Here is a 26,969-nt window from a genome sequence, read left to right on the forward strand (position 1 = left end):
GTGTCCAGTGTGTGTGTGTGTGAGTGTCCAGTGTGTGTGTGTGTGTGTGTGTGTGTGTCCAGTGTGTTTGTTTGTCCAGTGTGTGTGTGTGTGTCCAGTGTGTGTGTGTGTCCAGTGTGTGTATGAGTCCAGTGTGTGTATGAGTCCAGTGTGTGTGTGTGTCTGTGTCCAGTGTGTGTGTTGGTGCAGCGTGTGTGTGTGAGTGCAGCGTGTGGTTGTTAGTCCAGTGTGTGTGTGTGTGTGTGTGTGTGTGTGTGTGTGTGTGTGTGTGTGTGTGTGTGTGTGTGTGTGTGTGTGTGTGTGTGTCCAGTGTGTGTGTGTGTGTGTGTGTCCAGTGTGTGTGTGTGTGTGTGTGTCCAGTGTGTGTGTGTGTGTGTGTGTGTGTCCAGTGTGTGTGTGTGTGTGTGTCCAGTGTGTGTGTGTGTGTGTGTGTGTCCAGTGTGTGTGTGTCAGGTTATTATTTCAGAGACACTGAGGAGTCATCATAAACCCTAAACCCTGGATAGAGGGGCTCAGTGAATGTGGAGGTGAATGTGATCAGGTGGGTCAGTGTGTCAGAGGAGGCTCTATAGAAGGACAGAGTGCCGGCTGGCCAGTCCAGATACACTCCTACTCTGTGGGAGCTGGAGGAGGGGACGTCTATGGTAGTGTGATTATTATTGTGACTGGCAATGTAACTGTTGTCAGAGCAGAACAGACTCCAGGACTTGTCATTGTATCCAAGACAACAGTCCTTACCCCCTCCTCTCCTGTTGATTCCTTTATATGTCACTCCTATACCAGCCGCTCTCCCACTCCACTCTACCTCCCAGTAACAGCGCCCAGTCAGACCCTCTCTACACAGCACCTGTCCACAGTCCTCAAATCTCTCTGTGTGATCAGGATACGGCTGCTCCTCTCTCCTACATGTCACCTTTCTGTTCTCCTCAGACAGAGAGAGGCGTCTGTTTGCTGTGTTTAGGTCCAGTGTGAGATCAGACATCTGATGGATGAAACCAGACACAATATTAGAAATCGTCATCATTCACATTAGAATGTTAACTCACTTTTCACTAATTAATTTAATGTAGATGTTTGTAGGTATCAAAAGGAGAAGTTAAGGTAACTTGAGACTTGTTGAATGATCACATGTTAAACTGTATGGTAATATAATACACACTTATTCACATTAATTACACACACACACACACACACACACATTGTCATATCAACTCTTTGTAAACTTTGGTGTCCCTGATTTCTGCTTCTGTAGAACTACAGATGATATTTAACATGACCAAGTCAGTAATGATGGTGGTCTTTGACTTAACTTGAATTAAGACTTATTCTTAGTCATATTCTTCACAGCAGTCAACACTCACATTTTCTAAGCCCAGGTTTCATTCTGTTCTCTCCACCATGTTCCACACTGTAGCGGTAAGCAGAAAAACAGACAGTCATTGAGGGATACACCTGAACTCACACACACACACACACACACACACACACACACACACACACACACACACACACACACACACACACACACACACACACACACACACACACACACACACACACACACACACACACACACACAAACACACACACACACACACACACACACACGGATATATAGCAAATAACTTCAAGCAAATGTGTTTTCTGTGTGTGTGTGTGTGTCCAGTGCGTGTGTGTATGTCCAGTGTGTGTATGTGTGTTTCCTGTGTTTTTGTGTGTGTGTGTGTGTGTCCAGCGTGTGTTTGTGTCCAGCGTGTGTGTCTCCAGTGTGTGTGTGTGTGTGTGTGTGTGTGTGTCCAGCGTGTGTGTGTCTCCGCTGTGTGTGTGTGTCTCCAGTGTGTGTGTGTCCAGTGTGTGTGTGGGTGTCTCCAGTTTGTGTGTGTCTCCGGTGTGTGTGTGTGTGTCCGTCCAGTGTGTGTGTGTGTCCAGTGTCTCACTGAGTCTGAGACACACAGACACTGCAGACACACAGACACTGGACACAGACACACACACACACACACACACACACACACACACACACACTGGAGACACACACACACACACAAACACACACACACAGTCAGCATATAACTTTGTCCAAGTGGTGGTCAGAATGTTTGTCTTAACTAGCCTGATAAGTCAAACATGTCTGATATGAACATTGACATAAACCCTCTACATACTTGAGTTTCTCCAGTCTGCTGTGTGGATCTTCCAGTCCAGCAGAGAGCAGTCTGACTCCTGAGTCTCCTGGGTGATTGTAGCTCAGGTCCAGCTCTCTCAGGTGTGAGGGGTTTGACCTCAGAGCTGAGACCAGAGAAGCACAGCCTTCCTCTGTGACTAGACAGCCTGACAGCCTGCAAAGAGTCAAATCATTAAAAAAATCACACAGCTATTCTTTGGTGGTGAAAATAGTGGCAGTATATTTTTCTAAATGTTCAGATATATCAGTGTCCTGAAACCTGCCATGTCTATTCATAAATTAATGTATCATTATTAGAAATGACAAATGATCAAAGTTTTGCCTGCAGATAGAAACGTGTATAGTACAAATACTGACCAGATTAGTTTAAAAAGCAGTATCAGTCAGAAGACAGACAGTCAGATATCAGATTTGGATTGTATTGAGTATACAGTACACACCATATCTATTTTGACTGTGAAGATAACATTTTAAATGTGGCTCTATACTCCAACATTTTGGATTTGAGATCAAATGTTTCATATGAGGAGACAGTATATAATGTCACCTTTTATTTGAGCGTATTTTAATACATATCTGTTTTACCGTTTTGAAATTAAAGCACTTTATGTATCTAGTCCCCCTATTTGAAGAAGTTATAAGTATTCTGATCAATTTACTAATAGTGTATTAAAGTAGTCAAAAGTTTAGTATTTGGTTGTAAACTCGGTTGCATTTGCAGTTTGTTTTGGTTGTGTTTTGGGTTGTGTTTTGTCCAATAGTAACTGAATGGTGGATGATGACTGGATTAATATTCTGTCTAAGTGATTATGATAACATGTTTCTAAACACTACTAAATGAATCCTGATGATGCCAGAATAAATACAAATCATGAACGAATCATGAATAGTAATGAGTGAAAAAGTTAGAGGCTACAACAAAGCATGCTAACCTCACACCATTACCAATAACAGAGGATACAACAAAACATGCTAACCTCACCATTACCAATAACAGAGGCTACAACAAAACATGCTAACCTCACACCATTACCAATAACAGAGGCTACAACAAAACATGCTAACCTCTCACCATTACCAATAACAGAGGATACAACAAAACATGCTAACCTCTCACCATTACCAATAACAGAGGCTACAACAAAACATGCTAACCTCTCACCATTACCAATAACAGAGGATACAACAAAACATGCTAACCTCTCACCATTACCAATAACAGAGGATACAACAAAACATGCTAACCTCTCACCATTACCAATAACAGAGGATACAACAAAACATGCTAACCTCTCACCATTACCAATAACAGAGGATACAACAAAACATGCTATCCTCTCAGCATTACCAATAACAGAGACTACAACAAAACATGCTAACCTCTCACCATTACCAATAACAGAGGCTACAACAAAACACGCTAACCTATCACCATTACCAATAACAGAGGCTACAACAAAACATGTTAACCTCTCACCATTACCAATAACAGAGACTACAACAAAACATGCAAACCTGTCACCATTACCAATAACAGAGGATACAACAAAACATGCTAACCTCTCACCATTACCAATAACAGAGACTACAACAAAACATGCTAACCTCTCACCATTACCAATAACAGTCTACAACAAAACATGCTAACCTCTCACCATTACCAATAACAGAGGATACAACAAAACATGCTAACCTCTCACCATTACCAATAACAGAGGCTACAACAAAACATACTAACCTCTCACCATTACCAATAACAGAGGGGGTATGATCTTTGTGCCTCTATAACTTTGTTATTCGTCATTATTCATGATTCATTCATGATTACTCATCATTTTGGTAGCATCCACATGAATGTAGAAGTGTTCAGAAACATCTTTTATTCTTACTGACAATACAAGTGAAGTGACTCCAAAATGACAGGACATTATTCTCCATTCATTTTCAATTAGGAAAAACATCCAAAACACAACCAAGACAAACTGCAAATGCATTCAACAAGTTAGTAGAATCACAGCTTGATGTAATCACTGCAGGCATGGAATATGGTACAACTACTAAACTTATGACTACTTTAATACAATATAAGTGAATTTGTCCAAATAATTAAGACTTCTTCAAATGGGAGAACTACGTACAGAAAGTGCTTTAATTTCTAAACGGTAAAACAGATATGTATGAAAATACCCTCAAATAAAAGGTGACATTCTGTACTGTCACCTAATATGAAACATCTCAAATCCAAAATGCTGGAGCAGAGCACCACATTTAAAACTGTAAGCTTCACTGTCCAAACACATATGGTGTGGACTATGTGTGCCTGGTAAACACATGTGGATCTGGTGAACAGTTATCAGTTGTTGACCAACTACAGGAATACTGACCTCAGAGTCTCCAGTCTGCAGTGGGGATTCCCCAGTCCAGCAGAGAGCAGCTTCACTCCTGAATCCTTCAGGTCATTGTTACTCAGGTCCAGCTCTCTCAGGTATGAGGGGTTTGACCTCAGAGCTGAGACCAGAGAAGCACAGCCTTCCTCTGTGACTCCACAGCCTGACAGCCTGCAAAGAGTCAAATCATATTAAAATCACACTGCTATGCTTTGGTGGTGAAAATAGTGGCAGTATATTTTTTCAACACATTCAGATATATCAGTGTCCTGAAACCTTTCATATCTATTTGTAAATTAATGTATCATTATTAAAAATGACAAATGATCAAAGTTTTGCCTGCAGATAGAAACATGTATGGTACAAATATTTGAGTAGACTGACCAGACCCGTTTAAAAAGCAGTATCAGTCAGAAGACAGACAGTGAGGTATCAGATTTAGATTGTATTGAGTATACAGTCCACACCATATCTATTTTTACAGTGAAGCAAACATTTGAAATGTGCCTCTATACTCCAACATTTCGGATTTCAGATCAAATGTTTCATATGAGGTGACAGTATATAATGTCACCTTTTATTTGAGGTTATTTTAATACATACAGTTGAAGTTGGTAGTTTACATACACCTTAGCCAAATACATTTAAACTCACTTTTTTACAATTCCTGACATTTAATCCTAGTTAAAATTCCCTGTCTGTCACGTCCTGACCAGCAGATGGAGCTGTTGTAGTAGTTTTGGGGTCAGGACGTGGCAGTCTTGTGTGTGTGTGTGAATGTTCTGTGTTGGTCTTGTGACTCCTGATCAGGAACAGCTGGGGATCGTTGTTCCTGATTGGGAGTCATATATGTAGGAGTATGTTTGTCACTTGGTTGTGTGGGTAGTTGTTTTTGCACTGCGTTGGTGAGCCTGCAAAACTGTTTCGTGGGTATCATTTATTATTTTGTCAAGTGGATGCTTTACTCTTTTTTTGGTAATTAAAATATGAGTATCCACAACTCCGCTGCATTTTGGTCTTCCCTGCAACACCACAACATATTCTGTGACACTGTCTTAGGTCAGTTAGGATCACCACTTTATTTTAAGAATGTGAAATGTCAGAATAATAGTAGAGAGAATTATTTATTTCAGATTTTATTTATTTCATCACATTCCCAGAGTGTCAGTAGATTACATACACTCAATTAGTATTTGGTAGCATTGCCTTTAAATTGTTTAACTTGGGTCAAACTTTTCAGGTAGCCTTCCACAAGCTTCCCACAATAAGTTGGGTGAATTTTGTCCCATTTCTCCTGACAGAGCTGGTGTAACTTAGTCAGGTTTGTAGGCCACCTTGCTCGCACAAGCTTTTTCAGTTTTGTTTACAAATTTTCTATAGGATTGTGGTCAGGGCTTTGTGATGGCCACTCCAATAACTTGACTTTGTTGTCCTTAAGCCATTTTGCCACAACTTTGGAAGTATGATTGGGGTCATTGTCCATTTGGAAGACCCATTTGTGACCAAGCTTTAACTTCCTGACTGATGTCTTGAGATGTTGCTTCAATATATCCACATAATTTTCCTTTCCTCATGATGCCATCTATTTTGTGAAGTGCACCAGTCCCTCCTGCAGCAAAGCACCACCACAACATGATGCTGCCACCCCGGGCTTCACGGTTGGGATGGTGTTCTTCAGCTTGCAAGCATCCCCCTTTTTCCTCCAAACATAACGATGGTCTTTATGGCCAAACAGTTCTTGTATTGTTTCATCTGACCAGAGGACATTTCTCCAAAAAGTACGATCTTTGTCCCCATGTGCAGTTGCAAACTGTAGTCTGGCTTTTTTTATGGTGGTTTTGGAGCAGTGACTTCTTCCTTGCTGAGCAACCTTTCAGATTATGTCGATATAGGACTCGTTTTACTGTGGATATAGATACTTTTGTACCTGTTTGCTCCAGCATCTTCACAAGGTCCTTTGCTGTTGTTCTGGGATTGATTTGCACTTTTTGCACCAAAGTACGTTCATCTCTAGGAGACAGAACGTGTCTCCTCCTGAACGGTATGACGGCTGCGTGGTCCCATGGTGTTTATACTTCCGTACTATTCTTTGTACAGATTAATGTGGTACAATCAGGCGTTAGGAAATTGCTCCCAAGGATGAACCAGACTTGTGGAGGTCTACAATCTTTTTTCTGAGGTCTTGGCTGATTTCTTTTGATTTTCCCATGATGTCAAGCAAAGAGGCACTGAGTTTGAAGGTAGGCCTTGAAATACAGCCACAGGTACACCTCCAATTGACTCAAATGATGTCAATTAGCCTATCAGTAGCTTCTAAAGACATTACATAATTTTCTGGAATTTTCCAAGCTGTTTAAAGGCACAATCAACTTAGTGTATGTAAACTTCTGACACAGTGGAATTGTGATACAGTGAATTATAAGTGAAATAATCTGCCCGTAAACAATTGTTGGAAGAATTCTGGCCACAAATTTTCTATAGGATTGAGGTCAGGCTTTTGTGATGGCCACTCCAATACCTTGACTTTGTTGTCCTTAATCCATTTTGCCACAACTTTGGAAGTATGCTTGGGGTCATTGTCCATTTGGAAGACCCATTTGTGACCAAGCTTTAACTTCCTGACTGATGTCTTGAGATGTTGCTTCAATATATCCACAATTTTCCTGCCTCATGATTCCATCTATTTTGTGAAGTGCACCAGTCCCTCCTGCAGCAAAGCACCCGCACAACATGATGCTGCCACCGCCGTGCTTCACAGTTGGGATGGTATGACGGCAGTGTGGTCCCATGGTGTTTATACTTGCGTACTATTGATTGAACAGATGAACGTGTTACCTTCAGGCGTTTGGAAATTGTTCCCAAGGATGAAGCAGACTTGTGGAGGTCTACAATTTTTTTTCTGAGATTTTGGCTGATTCCTTTTCATTTTCCCATGATGTCAAGCAAAGAGGCACTGAGTTTGAAGGTATGCCTTGAAATACATACAAATTATGTCAATTAGTCTATGAGATGCTTCTAAAGCCATGACATCATTTTCTGGAATTTTCCAAGCTGTTTAAAGGCACAGTCAACTTAGTGTATGTAAACTTCTGACCCACTGGAATTGTGATACAGTAAATTATAAGTGAAATAATCTGTCTGTAAACAATTGTTTGAAAAATGACATGTGTCATGCACAAAGTAGATGTCCTTACCGACCTGCCAAAATTATAGTAAGTTAACAAGAAGTTTGTGGAGAGGTTCAAAAATGAGTTTTGATGACTCCAACCTAAGTGTATGTACACTTCCGACTTCAACTGTATCTGTTTCACGATTAAAAATGAAAACACTTTATGTTTCCAGTCTCCCCATTTGAAGAAGTCATAAGTACTCTGACCAACTCACTCATAGTGTATTAAAGTAGTCAGAAGTTTATTTGGTCGTAAACTCGTTGGTTGCATTTGCAGTTTGTTTTGGTTGTGTTTTGCCCAATAACAAAATGGTGGATAATGACTGGAGTAATTTTCTGTAAAAGAGAGTAGATAACATGTTTCTAAACAATAATAAATTAATTCTGATGATGCCATGATTAAGAAAAATCATGAATGAATCATGAATAATAATGAGTGAGAAAGTTACAGAGGCCAAAACAAAACATGCTAACCTCTCACCATTACCAATAACAGAGGCTACAACAAAACATGCTAACCTCTCACCATTACCAATAACAGAGACTACAACAAAACATGCTAACCTCTCACCATTACCAATAACAGAGGCTACAATAAAACATGCTAACCTCTCACCATTACCAATAACAGAGACTACAACAAAACAGCTAACCTCTCACCATTACCAATAACAGAGGCTACAACAAAACAGCTAACCTCTCACCATTACCAATAACAGAGGCTACAACAAAACATGCTAACCTCTCACCATTACCAATAACAGAGGCTACAACAAAACATGCTAACCTCTCACCATTACCAATAACAGAGGCTACAACAAAACATGCTAACCTCTCACCATTACCAATAACAGAGGGGGAATGATCTTTGTGCCTCTGTAACTTTCTCATTCATCATCATTCATGATTCATTTATGATTATTCATAATTATGGTAGCATCCACATGAATGTAGAACTGTTCAGAAACATCTTCTATTCTTACTGACAATACAAGTGAAGTGACTCCAAAATGACAGGACATTATTCACCATTCAGTTTCTATTATGAAAAACATCCAAAACACAACCAAGACAAACTGCAAATACAGTCAACAAGTTAGTAGAATCACAAGCTTGATGTAATCACTGCAGGCATAGAATATGGGGCCAAATACTAAAGTTATGACTACTTTAATACACTATTAGTGAATATGTCTGAATAATTACGACTTTTTCAACGGGAGAACTACATACATAAAGTACTTTCATATCTGATAATACTAACCTCAGAGTCTCTAGTTTACAGTGGGGATTCCCCAGTCCAGCAGAGAGCAGCTTAACTCCTGAATCCTTCAGGTCACTGTTACTCAGATCCAGCTCTCTCAGGTGTGAGGGGTTTGACTTCAGAGCTGAGACCAGAGAAGCACAGCCTTCCTCTGTGACTCCACAGCCTGACAGCCTGACAAAGAGATCATCATGACTTCACAAACACACTGTTAATTTAACACCAGTAGTGTAGAAGGACAATGGCAGATGCATTTGGTTTAATCTCCCAAACAACATATAGATTCATTTTCCGTCTCCTAGAATTGTATGGTCATAATGTTATACTAATGTGAAAATCAATGCATTTATTCAATATGTTTTTCAAAATAATATTATACACCTATTATAATGCATATTTTACTCTAAACTGAATATTTCTTCCTGATGATTTGTACCTAAATGTCATTTTATGTACTCACAGAACAGCTCTGGAGGCTTTGACCACTGGCAGCAGCCTCAGAAGACCTTCCTCTGATCTGGAGTATTTTTTCAGGTCAAACACATCCAGCTCCTTTTCTGAAGTCAGCAACACAAAGACTAGAGCTGACCACTGTGCAGGTGACAGGTTGGATTTTGAGAGACTTCCTGAGCTCAGGAAGCTTTGGATCTCCTCCACTAGAGAATGGTCATTCAGTTCATTCAGACAGTGGAACAGATTGATGCTCCTCTCTGGAGAGGGATTCTCCCTGATCTTCTCCTTGATGTAATTGACTGTTTCTTCATGGGTCTTTGAGCTGCTTCTTGTCTTTGTCAATAGACCTTGTAAGTGCTTCTGATTGGACTCCAGTGAGAGGCCCAGAAGGAAGCGGAGGAAAAGGTCCAGGTTTCCCGTCTCACTTTGTATGGCTTTATCCACAGCACTCTTGTAGACAGTAACTTCAGGCTTGTCTCTGAACAGCGCAGAAAGGTTCCTGGATGTTGATTGCGGTTCGGCCATTAAATTCTCATTGTTGTTCATGAATGAGAGGAACACATATACAGCAGCCAGAAACTCCTGAATGCTCAGATGAACGAAGCAGTACACCTTGTCCTGGTACAGCGAATATTCCTCTTTAAATAGCTGTGTGCATAATCCTGAGTACACTGAGGCTTCATTGACATTAATGCCAACTTCTTTCAGGTCTTTTTCATAGAAAATCAGATTGCCCTTCACTAGCTGCTGAAAAGCCAGTTTTCCCAGTGACAGAATGCTCTCTTTATTCCAGTGTAGACCTGTCTCTTCTTTCCCAAGATACTTTTCATTCTTCTGTTTGGTATGAAACACCACAAGGTGTGTGTACATCTCAGTCAGTGTCTTGGGCATCTCTTCTCTCTTATGTTTCAGCATGTGTTCAAGGACTGTTGCAGAAATCCAACAGAAGACTGGAATGTGGCACATGATGTGGAGGCTCCTTGATGTCTTTATGTGTGAGATGATTCTGCTAGCCAGATCCTCATCACTGAATCTCTTCCTGAAGTACTCCTCCTTCTGTGGGTCATTGAACCCTCGTACCTCTGTCACCTGGTCAACACACCCTGAAGGGATCTTATTGGCTGCTGCAGGTTGGGTAGTTATCCAGAGGAGAGCAGAGGGAAGCAGATTTCCCTTGATGAGATTTGTCAGCAGAACATCCACTGAGGTTGACTCTGTGACGTCACAACAGATCTTGTTCTTCTGGAAGTCTAGGGGCAGTCGGCACTCATCCAGACCATCAAAGATGAACAGAACTTTGTACTTGTCGTAGTTGGAGATTCTTGATTCTTTGGTTTCCATTGAGAAGTGATTGAGAAGTTCAATGAAAGTGTGTTTGTACTCTTTCATCAAATTCAGCTGCCGGAAAGGGAATGCAAATACAAATTGGACATCCTGATTTGCTATTCCATCAGCCCAATCCAGAATGAACTTCTGCACAGAGACTGTTTTTCCAATGCCAGCGACTCCCTTTGTCAGCACAGTTCTGATACGTTTGTCTTGTCCAGTTAAGGGTTTGAAGATGTCGTTACATTTGACTGCAGTCTCTGGTCTTGCTTGTTTCCTGGTTGTTGTCTCAATCTGTCTCAGCTCATGTTCATTATTGACCTGTCCTGTTCCACCCTCTGTGATGTAGAGCTCTGTGTAGATCTTATTGAGAAGTGTTGGGTTTCCTTGTTTAGCGATCCCCTCAAATACACATTGAAACTTCTTCTTTAGATTAGATTTGAGTTCACGTTGGCAAATCACAGCAGGATCATCTGAATCTAGAAATAACACAGAGGATATTAATATTACGTCTGTTTTAATGCCTACAGTATTGTAGGACTGTTATAAAGTTTTAAAGTATAATCATTTATTCTCTTAGCTGACTGTATAAATGTGTAAATGTTTTCATAATGCGTTACAGACTGGTGTGACTGATTATATTATTATTGGTATTATTGATGGATTATTAATGTTGTCTCTCTCTTTCCTCTCACTCTCTAAATTAATCACCACAACACATCCCTGCTGCTACTTGATGAGGTCACAAGGTGTTGTGTTGTTGGGTTTTGAGAATATGAAAGATACTTATTCATGTCACTGAGGGAGTGCTGAGGTTTAGAGGGTCTACACCAGAAGTTAATGGGTATAGGAGGAAGGTATATAGTGGAGGGTCTACACCAGAAGGTAATGGTTATAGGAGGAAGGTATATAGTGGAGGGTCTACATCAGAAGTTAATAACCTCTTACATCTAGATGTTCCGCTAGCGGAACACCTGCTCCAATATCCAATGATGGGCGTGGCGCGAAATCCAAATTCCTCTAAAATCCGAAAACTTCAATTTTTCAAATATATGACTATTTTACAGCATTTTAAAGACAAGACTCTCGTTAATCTAACCACACTGTCCGATTTCAAAAAGGCTTTACAGCGAAAGCAAAACATTAGATTATGTCAGCAGAGTACCCAGCCAGAAATAATCAGACTACCCATTTTTCAAGCTAGCATATAATGTCACAAAAAACAAAACCACAGCTAAATGGATATCATAAGGTGAATGCACCAATTTGTAAGTCGCTCTGGATAAGAGCGTCTGCTAAATGACTTAAATGTAAATGTAAATGCAGCACTAACCTTTGATGATCTTCATCAGATGACAACCCTAGGACATTATGTTATACAATGCATGCATGTTTTCTTCAATCAAGTTCATGTTTATATCAAAAACCAGCTTTTTTACATTAGCATGTGACATTCAGAACTAGCATACCCCCCGCAAACCTCCGGTGAATTTACTAAATTACTCACGATAAACGTTCACAAAAAACATAACAATTATTTTAAGAATTATAGATACAGAACTCCTCTATGCACTCGATATGTCCGATTTTAAAATAGCTTTTCGGTGAAAGCACATTTTACAATATTCTCAGTAGATAGCCCGGCATCACAGGGCTAGCTATTTAGACACCCACCAAGTTTAGCACTCACCAAAATCAGATTTACTATTAGAAAAGTTTGATTACCTTTCCTGTTCTTCGTCAGAATGCACTCCCAGGACTTCTACTTCAATAACAAATGTTGGTTTGGTCCAAAATAATCCATCGTTATATCCAAACAGCGGCGTTTTGTTCGTGCGTTCTAGACACTATCCGAATGGTAAATAAGGGTCGCACGCATGGCGCATTTCGTGACAAAAGATTTCTAAATATTTCATTACCGTACTTCGAAGCATGTCAACCGCTGTTTAAAATACATTTTTATGCCATATTTCTCGTAAAAAAGCGATAATATTCCAACCGGGAATCTGTGTTTCGGTAAATAGAGGGAAAAACAGAAAGTCGGGGCGGCCAGTGCACGAGCCTAAGCCCTTTGTCCTCTGATAGACCACTTAGCAAAAGCGCTCGTGTGTTTCAGCCAGGCTTTGAATTACGTCATTTAACTTTTTCCCGGGCTCTGAGAGCCCATTGGAGCCGTAGGAAGTGTCACGTAACAGCAGAGATCCTTTGTAATGGATAGAGATGACAAAGAAGGGCAAGAAATGGTCAGATTAGTGATGGAGGGGGTTGAGGTCAGGTCAGGTCACCTTAAGGGAGAAATTAAAGTTCATGCCCGTATCACTAGTGTCCTGCCTAGCAGTAAAGAACAATGTTTGTACAGATGTGTAGGAGGAGACTATGAGGAACGGTTAAATATCAGTGCTGTGTGAAATGTTTTTTTGTTGTTGTCTGAATTACAGCTGTAATGACCCTCTGGGAAGAAACTTGCTTAAGCTTCTCTAGTGTCTGTGAGTTATTTACTCAAAAAAATTTGAACCTAACAGTGTTAAGGCTGCTACAATATCATTGAGTTACACCGCTACTTTAGCTGTACTTTAGCTACAGCTTTTAAATGTTATAAAACAGCATTCAACATGAGGCAGACAGATCTTACATTTCTCCAGTGTGTCAGCAAGCTCCTTCTGGTTCATTTTCCTCAGGACGTGCAGTGTGATCTTCAGAGCCCCCTCTCTGGCACTGCTCTCCTGCTTCTCATCTTCAGTGTCCACCACTTCCCTATCCTGCTTCTGACTCTCAAAGCCTTCTGGGAGTTCAGGACTAAGAATCCTCTTGAACATCTTCAACTCGTTCTTCACAAATGTCATCATTTTCGCTTCAAGCAACTGGAATAAATCAAGTAAATAAGTTAAGCAAAATAATAAATGCTTTTTCATTAACACATTAAAGAATGATTGACAGATCAAATTTACTTGAGATAAACAAAAACAAATGTACATAACAGGACCACATACACTGAATATGGAGGCCAGGTCTATTTGATGACTCTGGGAAGACTGACCACTGAGAATCTCTGACTCTGATCTCTCCTGTTGGTTTCTGTGGACAAAATATGAGATTACAGTACACACACACACACACACACACACACACACACACACACACACACACACACACACACACACACACACACACACACACACACACACACACACACACACACACACACACACACACACACACACACACACACACACACACACACACACTGTTTTAGGACTATGAAAATGGACTAAAGTATTAGCCTATGGATTACGAAAACAACCAAAAGAAATGGGAAAATGGGAGAGGAGAAATGACTAGAGACAGTGTTGTTTAACTCACTGAACATGACCCATGAGTTCTTCTTACCTTTGTTCAGTAGAAAAGTCTCCCTCTCTAAACTGTATAGGCCTACCCATAGACCAGTCACTCTTCATGGACACACAGCTGGGTACAGGGGAGGCTGGTCTCTCCTGCTTGATTGGACTTCAACACAACAGAGACAAACATTACATCTCTTATCCAACCTGAGTTCAGATGGGGAAACAACAGTTTCATTCCAAAACGCTATATATCCATTTTCAGAAATGTTTGTAAATTAGCTTTTATTGTTTAAAGATATTCTCAAATAAATGGTTGTTTTCTCACAAACTAATCATGGCATGGGGTTGTTCAATGACAGACATGTCTTTGTTTATAATCTATCACTTCATTTCAGAGAAACAAATGTTTTTTTTTGCAAACTGCTACATAGGTAGTACTACTAGATTTAACACAGTCAAATGTAACAAATAAATACATTTTAATAAAGAACTGTACAAATGATACACTTGTGACATCAATATTTAAAAATAATAATTCAATACAATAATATGAGGTCTGTATGTAAAACATTTACATTTCACATTTTCGTCATTTAGCAGATGTATTTATGCAGGATCTGGTTTCCCAAAAGCATCTTAAGGCCAAGTTCATCATTACAATCTTCTTAGGATCATCGTAAATCTCTGAGCTGTTTAACTAAACCATTGTTATTAACGTTGCACTTGGAAACGTTTGTAATCTACCTCCTGTCTCAGACCACTAGAACAGCTGAGTAATCTACCTCCTCCCTCAGACCACTAGAACAGCTGAGTAATCTACCTCCTGTCTCAGACCACTAGAACAGCTGAGTAATCTACCTCCTGTCTCAGACCACTAGAACAGCTGAGTAATCTACCTCCTGTCTCAGACCACTAGAACAGCTGAGTAATCTACCTCCTGTCTCAGACCACTAGAACAGCTGAGTGATCTACCTCCTGTCTCAGACCACTAGAACAGCTGAGTAATCTACCTCCTGTCTCAGACCACTAGAACAGCTGAGTAATCTACCTCCTGTCTCAGACCACTAGAACAGCTGAGTAATCTACCTCCTCCCTCAGACCACTAGAACAGCTGAGTAATCTACCTCCTGTCTCAGACCACTAGAACAGCTGAGTAATCTACCTCCTCCCTTAGACCACTAGAACAGCTGAGTAATCTACCTCCTGTCTCAGACCACTAGAACAGCTGAGTAATCTACCTCCTGCCTCAGACCACTAGAACAGCTGAGTAATCTACCTCCTGTCTCAGACCACTAGAACAGCTGAGTAATCTACCTCCTGTCTCAGACCACTAGAACAGCTGAGTAATCTACCTCCTGTCTCAGACCACTAGAACAGCTGAGTAATCTACCTCCTGCCTCAGACCACTAGAACAGCTGAGTAATCTACCTCCTGTCTCAGACCACTAGAACAGCTGAGTAATCTACCTCCTGTCTCAGACCACTAGAACAGCTGAGTGATCTACCTCCTGTCTCAGACCACTAGAACAGCTGAGTAATCTACCTCCTGTCTCAGACCACTAGAACAGCTGAGTAATCTACCTCCTGTCTCAGACCACTAGAACAGCTGAGTAATCTACCTCCTGTCTCAGACCACTAGAACAGCTGAGTGATCTACCTCCTGTCTCAGACCACTAGAACAGCTGAGTAATCTACCTCCTGTCTCAGACCACTAGAACAGCTGAGTAATCTACCTCCTGTCTCAGACCACTAGAACAGCTGAGTAATCTACCTCCTCCCTCAGACCACTAGAACAGCTGAGTAATCTACCTCCTGTCTCAGACCACTAGAACAGCTGAGTAATCTACCTCCTGTCTCAGACCACTAGAACAGCTGAGTAATCTACCTCCTGTCTCAGACCACTAGAACAGCTGAGTAGTCTACCTCCTGCCTCAGACCACTAGAACAGCTGAGTAATCTACCTCCTGTCTCAGACCACTAGAACAGCTGAGTAATCTACCTCCTGTCTCAGACCACTAGAACAGCTGAGTAATCTACCTCCTGTCTCAGACCACTAGAACAGCTGAGTAATCTACCTCCTGTCTCAGACCACTAGAACAGCTGAGTAATCTACCTCCTGTCTCAGACCACTAGAACAGCTGAGTAATCTACCTCCTCCTGTCTCAGACCACTAGAACAGCTGAGTAATCTACCTCCTGTCTCAGACCACTAGAACAGCTGAGTAATCTACCTCCTCCTGTCTCAGACCACTAGAACAGCTGAGTAATCTACCTCCTCCTGTCTCAGACCACTAGAACAGCTGAGTAATCTACCTCCTCCTGTCTCAGACCACTAGAACAGCTGAGTAATCTACCTCCTCCCTCAGACCACTAGAACAGCTGAGTAATCTACCTCCTCCTGTCTCAGACCACTAGAACAGCTGAGTAATCTACCTCCTGTCTCAGACCACTAGAACAGCTGAGTAATCTACCTCCTCCTGTCTCAGACCACTAGAACAGCTGAGTAATCTACCTCCTGTCTCAGACCACTAGAACAGCTGAGTAATCTACCTCCTCCTGTCTCAGACCACTAGAACAGCTGAGTAATCTACCTCCTCCTGTCTCAGACCACTAGAACAGCTGAGTAATCTACCTCCTCCCTCAGACCACTAGAACAGCTGAGTAATCTACCTCCTCCTGTCTCAGACCACTAGAACAGCTGAGTAATCTACCTCCTCCTGTCTCAGACCACTAGAACAGCTGAGTAATCTACCTCCTGTCTCAGACCACTAGAACAGCTGAGTAATCTACCTCCTGTCTCAGACCACTAGAACAGCTGAGTGATCTACCTCCTGTCTCAGACCACTAGAACAGCTGAGTAATCTACCTCCTGTCTCAGACCACTAGAACAGCTGAGTAATCTACCTCCTGTCTCAGACCACTAGAACAGCTGAGTAATCTACCTCCTGTCTCAGACCACTAGAACAGCTGAGTGATCTACCTCCTGTCTCAGACCACTAGAACAGCTGAGTAATCTACCTCCTGTCTCAGACCACTAGAACAGCTGAGTAATCTACCTCCTGTCTCAGACCACTAGAACAGCTGAGTAATCTACCTCCTCCCTCAGACCACTAGAACAGCTGAGTAATCTACCTCCTGTCTCAGACCACTAGAACAGCTGAGTAATCTACCTCCTGTCTCAGACCACTAGAACAGCTGAGTAATCTACCTCCTGTCTCAGACCACTAGAACAGCTGAGTAATCTACCTCCTGCCTCAGACCACTAGAACAGCTGAGTAATCTACCTCCTCCTGTCTCAGACCACTAGAACAGCTGAGTAATCTACCTCCTGTCTCAGACCACTAGAACAGCTGAGTAATCTACCTCCTGTCTCAGACCACTAGAACAGCTGAGTAATCTACCTCCTGTCTCAGACCACTAGAACAGCTGAGTAATCTACCTCCTGCCTCAGACCACTAGAACAGCTGAGTAATCTACCTCCTGTCTCAGACCACTAGAACAGCTGAGTAATCTACCTCCTGTCTCAGACCACTAGAACAGCTGAGTAATCTACCTCCTCCCTCAGACCACTAGAACAGCTGAGTAATCTACCTCCTGTCTCAGACCACTAGAACAGCTGAGTAATCTACCTCCTGCCTCAGACCACTAGAACAGCTGAGTAATCTACCTCCTGTCTCAGACCACTCATAGAACAGCTGAGTGAGTCGTGAGATTGTTTTTTGCCTTTCCGCATGACTTTATACACAGAAGATCTCTGCTAAACATAGAATCACATGGTTTAACCGTCTCTTTGTGACCGCCAATCAATTCAGAACAAAGTTGACTACAAATACGAAGTTGCCAATGTCTTTGCAATTGATTCAAATTGATAGAAACAAGGGACTTCTTACAAGGGAAGCTTCTTACCTTTGTTCAGTAGAAAATTCTCCCTCTCTAAACCTTGGAGGAGGACTCATAGACCTGTCACTCTCACAGCTGGATACTGGGGAGGCTGGTCTCCTGCTTGATTGGGCTTCAACACAACAGAGACAAACATTACATCTCTCATCTACTCTGAGCTCAGATTCCAAAACGCTATATGTCACTTTTCAGAAATGTTCGTAAAAGAGCTTTTATTGTTTAAAGAAATTATGAATGAGATGGGTGTTTTTTCACTATCTAATCATTACATTGGGTTGATCAATGACAGACATGTATTAGTTTAAAGTCTTTCACTTGATGTTTCATTTCAGAGAGAAAAAAAATCATGTTTATTTTGCTAAATGCTATACATCTGTCAGTAATAATATACATCTGCCTCACTCTCAGAGAAATCAGTAGTACTGCTAGGTTTAATACAGTAATAATATATATCTGCCTCACTCTCAGAGAAATCAGAAGTACTGCTAGGTTTTATGCAGTAATAATATATATCTGTCTCACTCTCAGAGAAATCAGTAGTACTGCTAGGTTTTATACAGTAATAATATGTATCTGCCTCACTCTCAGAGAAATCAGTAGTACTGCTAGGTTTTATACAGTAATAATATATATCTGTCTCACTCTCAGAGAAATCAGTAGTACTGCTAGGTTTAATACAGTAATAATATATATCTGCCTCAGTCTCAGAGAAATCAGTAGTACTGCTAGGTTTTACACAGTAATAATATATATCTGTCTCACTCTCAGAGAAATCAGTAGTACTGCTAGGTTTTACAGAGTAATAATATATATCTGCCTCTCAGAGAAATCAGTAGTACTGCTAGGTTTAACACAGTAATAATATATATCTGCCTCTCAGAGAAATCAGTAGTACTGCTAGGTTTAATACAGTAATAATATATATCTGCCTCAATCTCAGAGAAATCAGTAGTACTGCTAGGTTTTATACAGTAATAATATATATCTGTCTCACTCTCAGAGAAATCAGTAGTACTGCTAGGTTTTATACAGTAATAATATATATCTGCCTCTCAGAGAAATCAGTAGTACTGCTAGGTTTAATACAGTAATAATATATATCTGCCTCAATCTCAGAGAAATCAGTAGTACTGCTAGGTTTTATACAGTAATAATATATATCTGTCTCACTCTCAGAGAAATCAGTAGTACTGCTAGGTTTTATACAGTAATAATATATATCTGTCTCACTCTCAGAGAAATCAGTAGTACTGCTAGGTTTTATACAGTAATAATATATATCTGTCTCACTCTCAGAGAAATCAGTAGTACTGCTAGGTTTTACACAGTAATAATATATATCTGTCTCACTCTCAGAGAAATCAGTAGTACAGCTAGGTTTTACACAGTAATAATATATATCTGTCTCACTCTCAGAGAAATCAGTAGTACTGCTAGGTTTTACACAGTAACAATATATATCTGTCTCACTCTCAGAGAAATCAGTAGTACTGCTAGGTTTAATACAGTAATAATATATATCTGTCTCTCAGAGAAATCAGTAGTACTGCTAGGTTTTATACAGTAATAATATATATCTGCCTCACTCGCAGAGAAATCAGTAGTACTGCTAGGTTTTACACAGTAATAATATATATCTGCCTCACTCTCAGAGAAATCAGTAGTACTGCTAGGTTTTATACAGTAATAATATATATCTGCCTCACTCTCAGGGAAATCAGTAGTACTGCTAGGTTTTATACAGTAATAATATACATCTGTCTCACTCTCAGAGAAATCAGTAGTACTGCTAGGTTTTATACAGTAATAATATATATCTGTCTCACTCTCAGAGAAATCAGTAGTACTGCTAGGTTTTATACAGTAATAATATATATCTGCCTCTCAGAGAAATCAGTAGTACTGCTAAGTTTAATACAGTAATAATATATATCTGCCTCAATCTCAGAGAAATCAGTAGTACTGCAAGGTTTTATACAGTAATAATATATATCTGTCTCACTCTCAGAGAAATCAGTAGTACTGCTAGGTTTTATACAGTAATAATATATATATATGTCTCACTCTCAGAGAAATCAGTAGTACTGCTAGGTTTTACACAGTAATAATATATATCTGTCTCACTCTCAGAGAAATCAGTAGTACAGCTAGGTTTTACACAGTAATAATATATATCTGTCTCACTCTCAGAGAAATCAGTAGTACTGCTAGGTTTTACACAGTAACAATATATATCTGTCTCACTCTCAGAGAAATCAGTAGTACTGCTAGGTTTAATACAGTAATAATATATATCTGTCTCTCAGAGAAATCAGTAGTACTGCTAGGTTTTACACAGTAATAATATATATCTGCCTCACTCTCAGAGAAATCAGTAGTACTGCTAGGTTTTATACAGTAATAATATATATCTGCCTCACTCTCAGGGAAATCAGTAGTACTGCTAGGTTTTATACAGTAATAATATACATCTGTCTCACTCTCAGAGAAATCAGTAGTACTGCTAGGTTTTATACAGTAATAATATATATCTGTCTCACTCTCAGAGAAATCAGTAGTACTGCTAGGTTTTATACAGCAATAATATATATCTGCCTCTCAGAGAAATCAGTAGTACTGCTAAGTTTAATACAGTAATAATATATATCTGCCTCAATCTCAGAGAAATCAGTAGTACTGCAAGGTTTTATACAGTAATAATATATATCTGTCTCACTCTCAGAGAAATCAGTAGTACTGCTAGGTTTTATACAGTAATAATATATATATATGTCTCACTCTCAGAGAAATCAGTAGTACTGCTAGGTTTTACACAGTAATAATATATATCTGTCTCACTCTCAGAGAAATCAGTAGTACAGCTAGGTTTTACACAGTAATAATATATATCTGTCTCACTCTCAGAGAAATCAGTAGTACTGCTAGGTTTTACACAGTAACAATATATATCTGTCTCACTCTCAGAGAAATCAGTAGTACTGCTAGGTTTAATACAGTAATAATATATATCTGTCTCTCAGAGAAATCAGTAGTACTGCTAGGTTTTATACAGTAATAATATATATCTGCCTCACTCGCAGAGAAATCAGTAGTACTGCTAGGTTTTACACAGTAATAATATATATCTGCCTCACTCTCAGAGAAATCAGTAGTACTGCTAGGTTTTATACAGTAATAATATATATCTGCCTCACTCTCAGGGAAATCAGTAGTACTGCTAGGTTTTATACAGTAATAATATACATCTGTCTCACTCTCAGAGAAATCAGTAGTACTGCTAGGTTTTATGCAGTAATAATATATATCTGCCTCACTCTCAGAGAAATCAGTAGTACTGCTAGGTTTTATACAGTAATAATATATATCTGCCTCACTCTCAGAGAAATCAGTAGTACTGCTAGGTTTTATACAGTAATAATATATATCTGCCTCACTCTCAGAGAAATCAGTAGTACTGCTAGGTTTAATACAGTAATAATATATATCTGCCTCACTCTCAGAGAAATCAGTAGTACTGCTAGGTTTTATACAGTAATAATATATATCTGCCTCACTCTCAGAGAAATCAGTAGTACTGCTAGGTTTAATACAGTAATAATATATATCTGCCTCACTCTCAGAGAAATCAGTAGTACTGCTAGGTTTTATACAGTAATAATATATATCTGCCTCACTCTCAGAGAAATCAGTAGTACTGCTAGGTTTTATACAGTAATAATTAATATCTGCCTCACTCTCAGAGAAATCAGTAGTACTGCTAGGTTTTATACAGTAATAATATACATCTGTCTCTCTCTCAGAGAAATCAGTAGTACTGCTAGGTTTTATACAGTAATAATATTTATCTGCCTCACTCTCAGATAAATCAGTAGTACTGCTAGGTTTAACACAGTAATAATATATATCTGCCTCTCAGAGAAATCAGTAGTACTGCTAGGTTTTATACAGTAATAATAATATATATCTCTCACTCTCAGAGAAATCAGTAGTACTGCTAGGTTTTATACAGTCAAATGTGACCGACCGGCTCAATTCGGTCTCATGTAGCAAAAATTGAAATTATGATTTTTTACATTGGATAAAATTAGAGACTCAGCGCTAGAAAATGGTATTTTATTTTTATTTTTATTTTATTTCACCTTTTTTTCAACCAGGTAGGCCAGTTGAGAACACTTCTCATTTACAACTGCGACCTGGCCAAGATAAAGCAAAGCAGTGCAACACAAACAACAACACAGAGTTACACATGGATAAAACGGACGTACAGTCAATAACACAATAGAAAGTCTATATACAGTGTGTGGAAATGACATGAGGAAGTAAGGCAATAAATAGGCCATAGTAGTTGCAATTTAGCAAATTAACACTGGAGTGATAGATGAGCAGATGATGATGTGCAAGTAGAAATACTGTTGTGCAAAACAGCAAAAATATAAATAAAAACAATATGGGGATGAGGTAGGTAGATTGGATGGGCTATTTACAGATGGACTATGTACAGCTGCAGTGATCGGTAAGCTGCTCAGATAGCTGATGTTTAAAGTTAGTGAGTGAGATATAAGACTCCAACTTCAGTGATTTTTGCAATTCGTTCCAGTCATTGGAAGAAGAGAACTGGAAGGAAAGGCGCCCAAAGGAGGTGTTGGCTTTTGGGATGACCAGTGAAATATACCTGCTGGAGCGCGTGCTACAGGTGGGTGTTGTTATGGTGACCAGTGAGTTGAGATAAGGCGGAGCTTTACCTAGCAAAGACTTATAGATGACCTGGAGCCAGTGGGTCTGGCGACGAATATGTAGCGAGGGCCAGCCAACGAGTGCATACAGGTTGCAGTGGTGGGTGGTATATTGGGCTGTGGTGACAAAAAGGATTGCACTGTGATAGACTGCATCCACTTTGCTGAGTAGAGTGTTGTAGGCTATTTTGTAAATGACATGGCCGAAGTCGAGGATCGGTAGGATAGTCAGTTTTACGAGGGTATGTTTGGCAGCTTGAGTGAAGGAGGCTTTGTTGTGAAATAGGAAGCCGATTAAAAATTTAATTTTGGATTGGAGATGCTTAATATGAGTCTGGAAGGAGAGTTTACAGTCTAGTCAGACACCTATTTGTAGTTGTCCACATATTCTAAGTCAAAACCATCCAGAGTAGTGATGCTAGGTGGGCGGGTGGGTGCGGGCAGCGATCGGTTGAAAAGCATGCATTTAGTTTTACTAGTGTTTAAGAGCATTCGGTGGCCACGGAAGGAGTGTTGTATGGCATTGAAGCTCATTTGGAGGTTTGTTAACACAGTGTCCAGAGAAGGGCCAGATGTATACAGAATGGTGTTGTCTGCGTAGAGGTGGATCAGGGAATCACCAGCAGCAAGAGCGACATCATTGATATATACAGAGAAAAGTGTCGGCCCGAGAATTGAACCCTGTGGTAACCCCATTGAGACAGCCAGAGGTCCGGACAACAGGCCTTCCGATTTGATGCACTGTACTCTATCTGAGAAGTTATTGGGGAACCAGGCGAGGCAGTCATTTGAGAAACCAAGGCTGTTGAGTCTGCCGATAAGAATACGGTGATTGACAGAGACGAATGCCTTGGCCAGGTGGATGAAGACGGCTGCACAGTACTGTCTTTAATCGATGGCGGTTATGATATCGTTTATTACCTTGAGCGTGGCTGAGGTGACCAGCTCGGAAACCAGATTGCGCAGCGGAGAAGGTACGGTGGTGTATATCATACACCACAGTTGAGGAACAATGGGAAAGTAATTCTGCTTTGAACGTTGATAAACTTGTAACCTCACGTTTGAGAAAATGGCCATTGAAAGTGTTGGTACCTACTCGAGAGCTCTTCTTTGTCTACAGCGCTGTTACTTTGGCAGATAATGTTTAAGTCAGATTCATTGTTTGTTATGCTATAAATTGTTATTTTATGGTTGTAAGTGATAAAATGAACTAGAAAATGTTATATTTTGCAATTCTGAGTAATTACTACTTTAGTAAGGAATTAAACATTATTCAGTACTACTGCAGTTGCTACATAATTCCAATAGATGGCAGCATAAGACCACAAATGACATTTCAGAAGATTAGTTTAGTTCTCCCTGGATACACCACCACTACCCTCACAGGAAAACTCCTGTGTGAGCTTCTTTCTGTCCCTTTACACACTGCTAACACAAGAGGAAGGACTGAAAAGCATTTAACAGATTGCTGTGCAGTCATATAATGATCATTCATATTTATTATTACCTGTTTTTATGCTCATGTTTTGAAATTATACTTCATTAATATTACGATTACCAATAAGCCTGAACATTAATTCAGACACCTCTGGTTGAGAAAAACTTACTTTCATAGTACATTCATTGTAAAATTCATCAACCAACATCAAGCCACTCTGCCTTCTCGAGCAAGTAGTCAACTCAGCCCCGCTAAAAAGCTTGTGTAGTCACTCTGCCTTCTCTCGCAAGCGAGGGGCATGTTGTGGTAAATTGACTAACAGGGAGGGTTGAATGATGTAATTTATTGGTGGGCTGGAAGACGCACTCTTGTCTTTTCTATTCTGAGGTTGTTTACTCGCAATATCAGATATTAAGATTATGTTTTATAATGCATGTATACTAAGGTTGAGGTTCTGACTAGTGATAATTTACCCGGGGTTTAATACCTGCTATAGTCACTGTTTATTTGCTCTCCCAAAAGCAACACAGCCCTAATATGAGATATATAACTAACTAAAGTAATGAGTGACCATTTTAGAAAATCATGGGACATATAGTCTGTGGTTGCATGCTATTTTATGTCAATCATATTGCTGCTTGTAGCCTATAACTGATGTTTCGTGGTCTTATGCTGCCATCTATTGGAAATATTTAGCAATTAAAAGGTATTAATTTCACGTACAGACATTGGTGAAGCAGCTGAGAAATAAAGTGTATTTTTCTTGTTAATTCTTTAGATCAGTCTCAAACCTGCCCCATCTATGCGATGCCAATTGTTGGACTTTCACATAGAGGTTACCAGGTCACCCAGTTCAAACCACATTTGAAAACTAAAACACGTGTCTTGTTTATCAAGTGTTCTGTCTTGAAATAATACATATAATAACATAACAAAACAATAAAAGCTAAAAGATTAGACAGGTTTTGATGAACAAAATAATAAAAATGCTATTTAGTACTATAATTGTATTTACCAACATAATATTATGACTAAAATAGTTTCTAAAAGTGTTCTAGAAACAGGGTTAGGGGTTAAGGCTTAATTAGGTAATACGTAGGGTTAGAGTTTCTGTATAGCACTTTGTGACATCTGCTGATGTAAAAAGGGCTTTATAAATAAGGCAAGAAATAGTATGTGTTTATAACTCTCTTGCTCCTCCTTGTGGCCTTCTGTGGGTACTACATAACTCACTCACAACTCCTGCTAGGCTCATAATCTGGGGTAGAAATTGCATCAGATCTACAAATCAATGAGCTAGACCTGTCCATTTGGTTTGTAACTCAGTAAACCTGCGCAGCATTCACTCAATTCAATGCCTATGAACGAAGATTTAGATGCATATCAAATTACCCAGCAGTCATTCAGAAACAACAAGTAGTCAAAAAAAGTGTTATTTCTTAATAAAAAACGTCTGCTGGCTGTTTAAACAGCCACATCTTGAAAAAGAGGAAAGGGACATGTGTTTTGTTTAGGTTGTATACCTTTTTCTGAAAATAAGCATGGTTAACCATGACCAGAAAATGTTTAACGTTTGGTACTGTGGGTCACCACAACATGTACTTCAGCAAATAGGGATGGTGCTCACAAAGTAGCAGTAACCCTGTAAGTAATAAGTTCTGTGTTAATCCTACAAGGTGAACGTAGGCCTGTTTCATTGATATCCATAGAGAAGCTGCCTTTGTGATGCAGAACAATGAGTTGGGAATAGAATGTTCTGAAGGTGAGTTTTTACAACGGTGCTCAATAGAACTAACAGGAGCTGGCAGGGAGAAAAATGACCTAAAGTAAGGCATGTTTTTTCATGATTCTTCCTAAATAGGGGAATAAGGTAATGTTATGAAACTGGGCTCTATTGTAGATGCAATGAACTAGTTTTTATCAGAATTTTTTTTTTTAAATGGGACGTGTCCCGCCTACTTGAGGCCCCTCTGAAAATAATATTAAAAAGTTTGGTCCATGGACACAGAGGGTTTAAACACTAAAGTTACCGTCCACCGAGTGAAGAGAGGAGAACCGGACAGAGGTAGCATCCGTCAATGAGAGAATGAGGATAGGATAACTAGTATGCTGCTTATAACATTATTGTTAAGGGACTTGATGCCTACTATGCCAAACCTATTTAGAGTTGTTAAACGGGTGTGAAGAGTGTGTTGATATAACGATAATATTGTCAAAATTCTGATTGTAACAACGATCACAATTGGTTAAAAAATATGCATTCCCATTATATTAGGCAATAATTAAGAGCAGGCAAAGTGGTCGTGTCGTGAAAATGCTATCAAATGTGTTACATAGCAACGAGTACAGTCAGGGTGCCGTGGAGCCCCTGCAGTACCTCCACAGACCCCGGATTGAGAACCCCTGATTTAGCAGATGCTTTTATCCAGAGAGATTTACAGTAAGTGCATTCATAGCTATTTATTTTGGAAATAATACAGTAAAATACACAGGATAGGAGCATTATATTCCAGCTAAACAATGGATTTATAGCATTTTGCAATAAATAAAAAATATATATATATACCCATCTAAAATCTATTAATTAAAAATCTGAGAACAGTAATTTTGAAGGTACCCATAAGCAACCATTTCTGATTAAAAAAAACAAATGTGACATTTTTTGGAAATAGCATTTTTTGAATAAACTCTTAATAATTCTTAAACAAAATTGTCATCTCACCTCTTAGCTTTGGTGTCATGTTCCCCAGAGAGACTCATTTTAGAGGCAGGTCC

General features: G+C 39.7%; 1 protein-coding gene across 1 annotated transcript; it reads right to left on the minus strand.

The window, feature by feature from the left end:
* Positions 1 to 410: 410 nt before the first annotated feature.
* On the minus strand, positions 411 to 26,957 carry LOC115186441 (E3 ubiquitin-protein ligase TRIM39-like). Its single transcript, XM_029746069.1, has 9 exons — positions 26,917 to 26,957; positions 18,030 to 18,135; positions 14,172 to 14,288; positions 13,775 to 13,859; positions 13,532 to 13,645; positions 4,570 to 4,721; positions 2,166 to 2,339; positions 1,353 to 1,408; positions 411 to 975 (listed from the first exon to the last, which is right to left on the minus strand). The coding sequence occupies exons 1-9, from the start codon at positions 26,933 to 26,935 to the stop codon at positions 458 to 460; spliced, it is 1,341 nt and encodes a 446-aa protein (XP_029601929.1). The 5' UTR covers positions 26,936 to 26,957; the 3' UTR covers positions 411 to 457.
* Between the last annotated feature and the right edge of the window lie 12 nt (positions 26,958 to 26,969).

This window comes from Salmo trutta, unplaced genomic scaffold, assembly GCF_901001165.1.
Source record: "Salmo trutta unplaced genomic scaffold, fSalTru1.1, whole genome shotgun sequence".
Lineage (NCBI taxonomy): Eukaryota > Metazoa > Chordata > Actinopteri > Salmoniformes > Salmonidae > Salmo > Salmo trutta.

What these genes read in the sequence shown, in the direction of transcription:
- LOC115186441 (XM_029746069.1), bottom strand. An exon ending in AGAAGCAGGATAGGGAAGTG is followed by an intron (nt 4,722 to 13,531) that starts GTGGACACTGAA and finishes TGTGGAGTCACA; the next exon opens with GAGGAAGGCTGTGCTTCTCT. An exon ending in TGCAGACTGGAGACTCTGAG is followed by an intron (nt 2,340 to 4,569) that starts GTCAGTATTCCT and finishes GACTCTTTGCAG; the next exon opens with GCTGTCAGGCTGTCTAGTCA.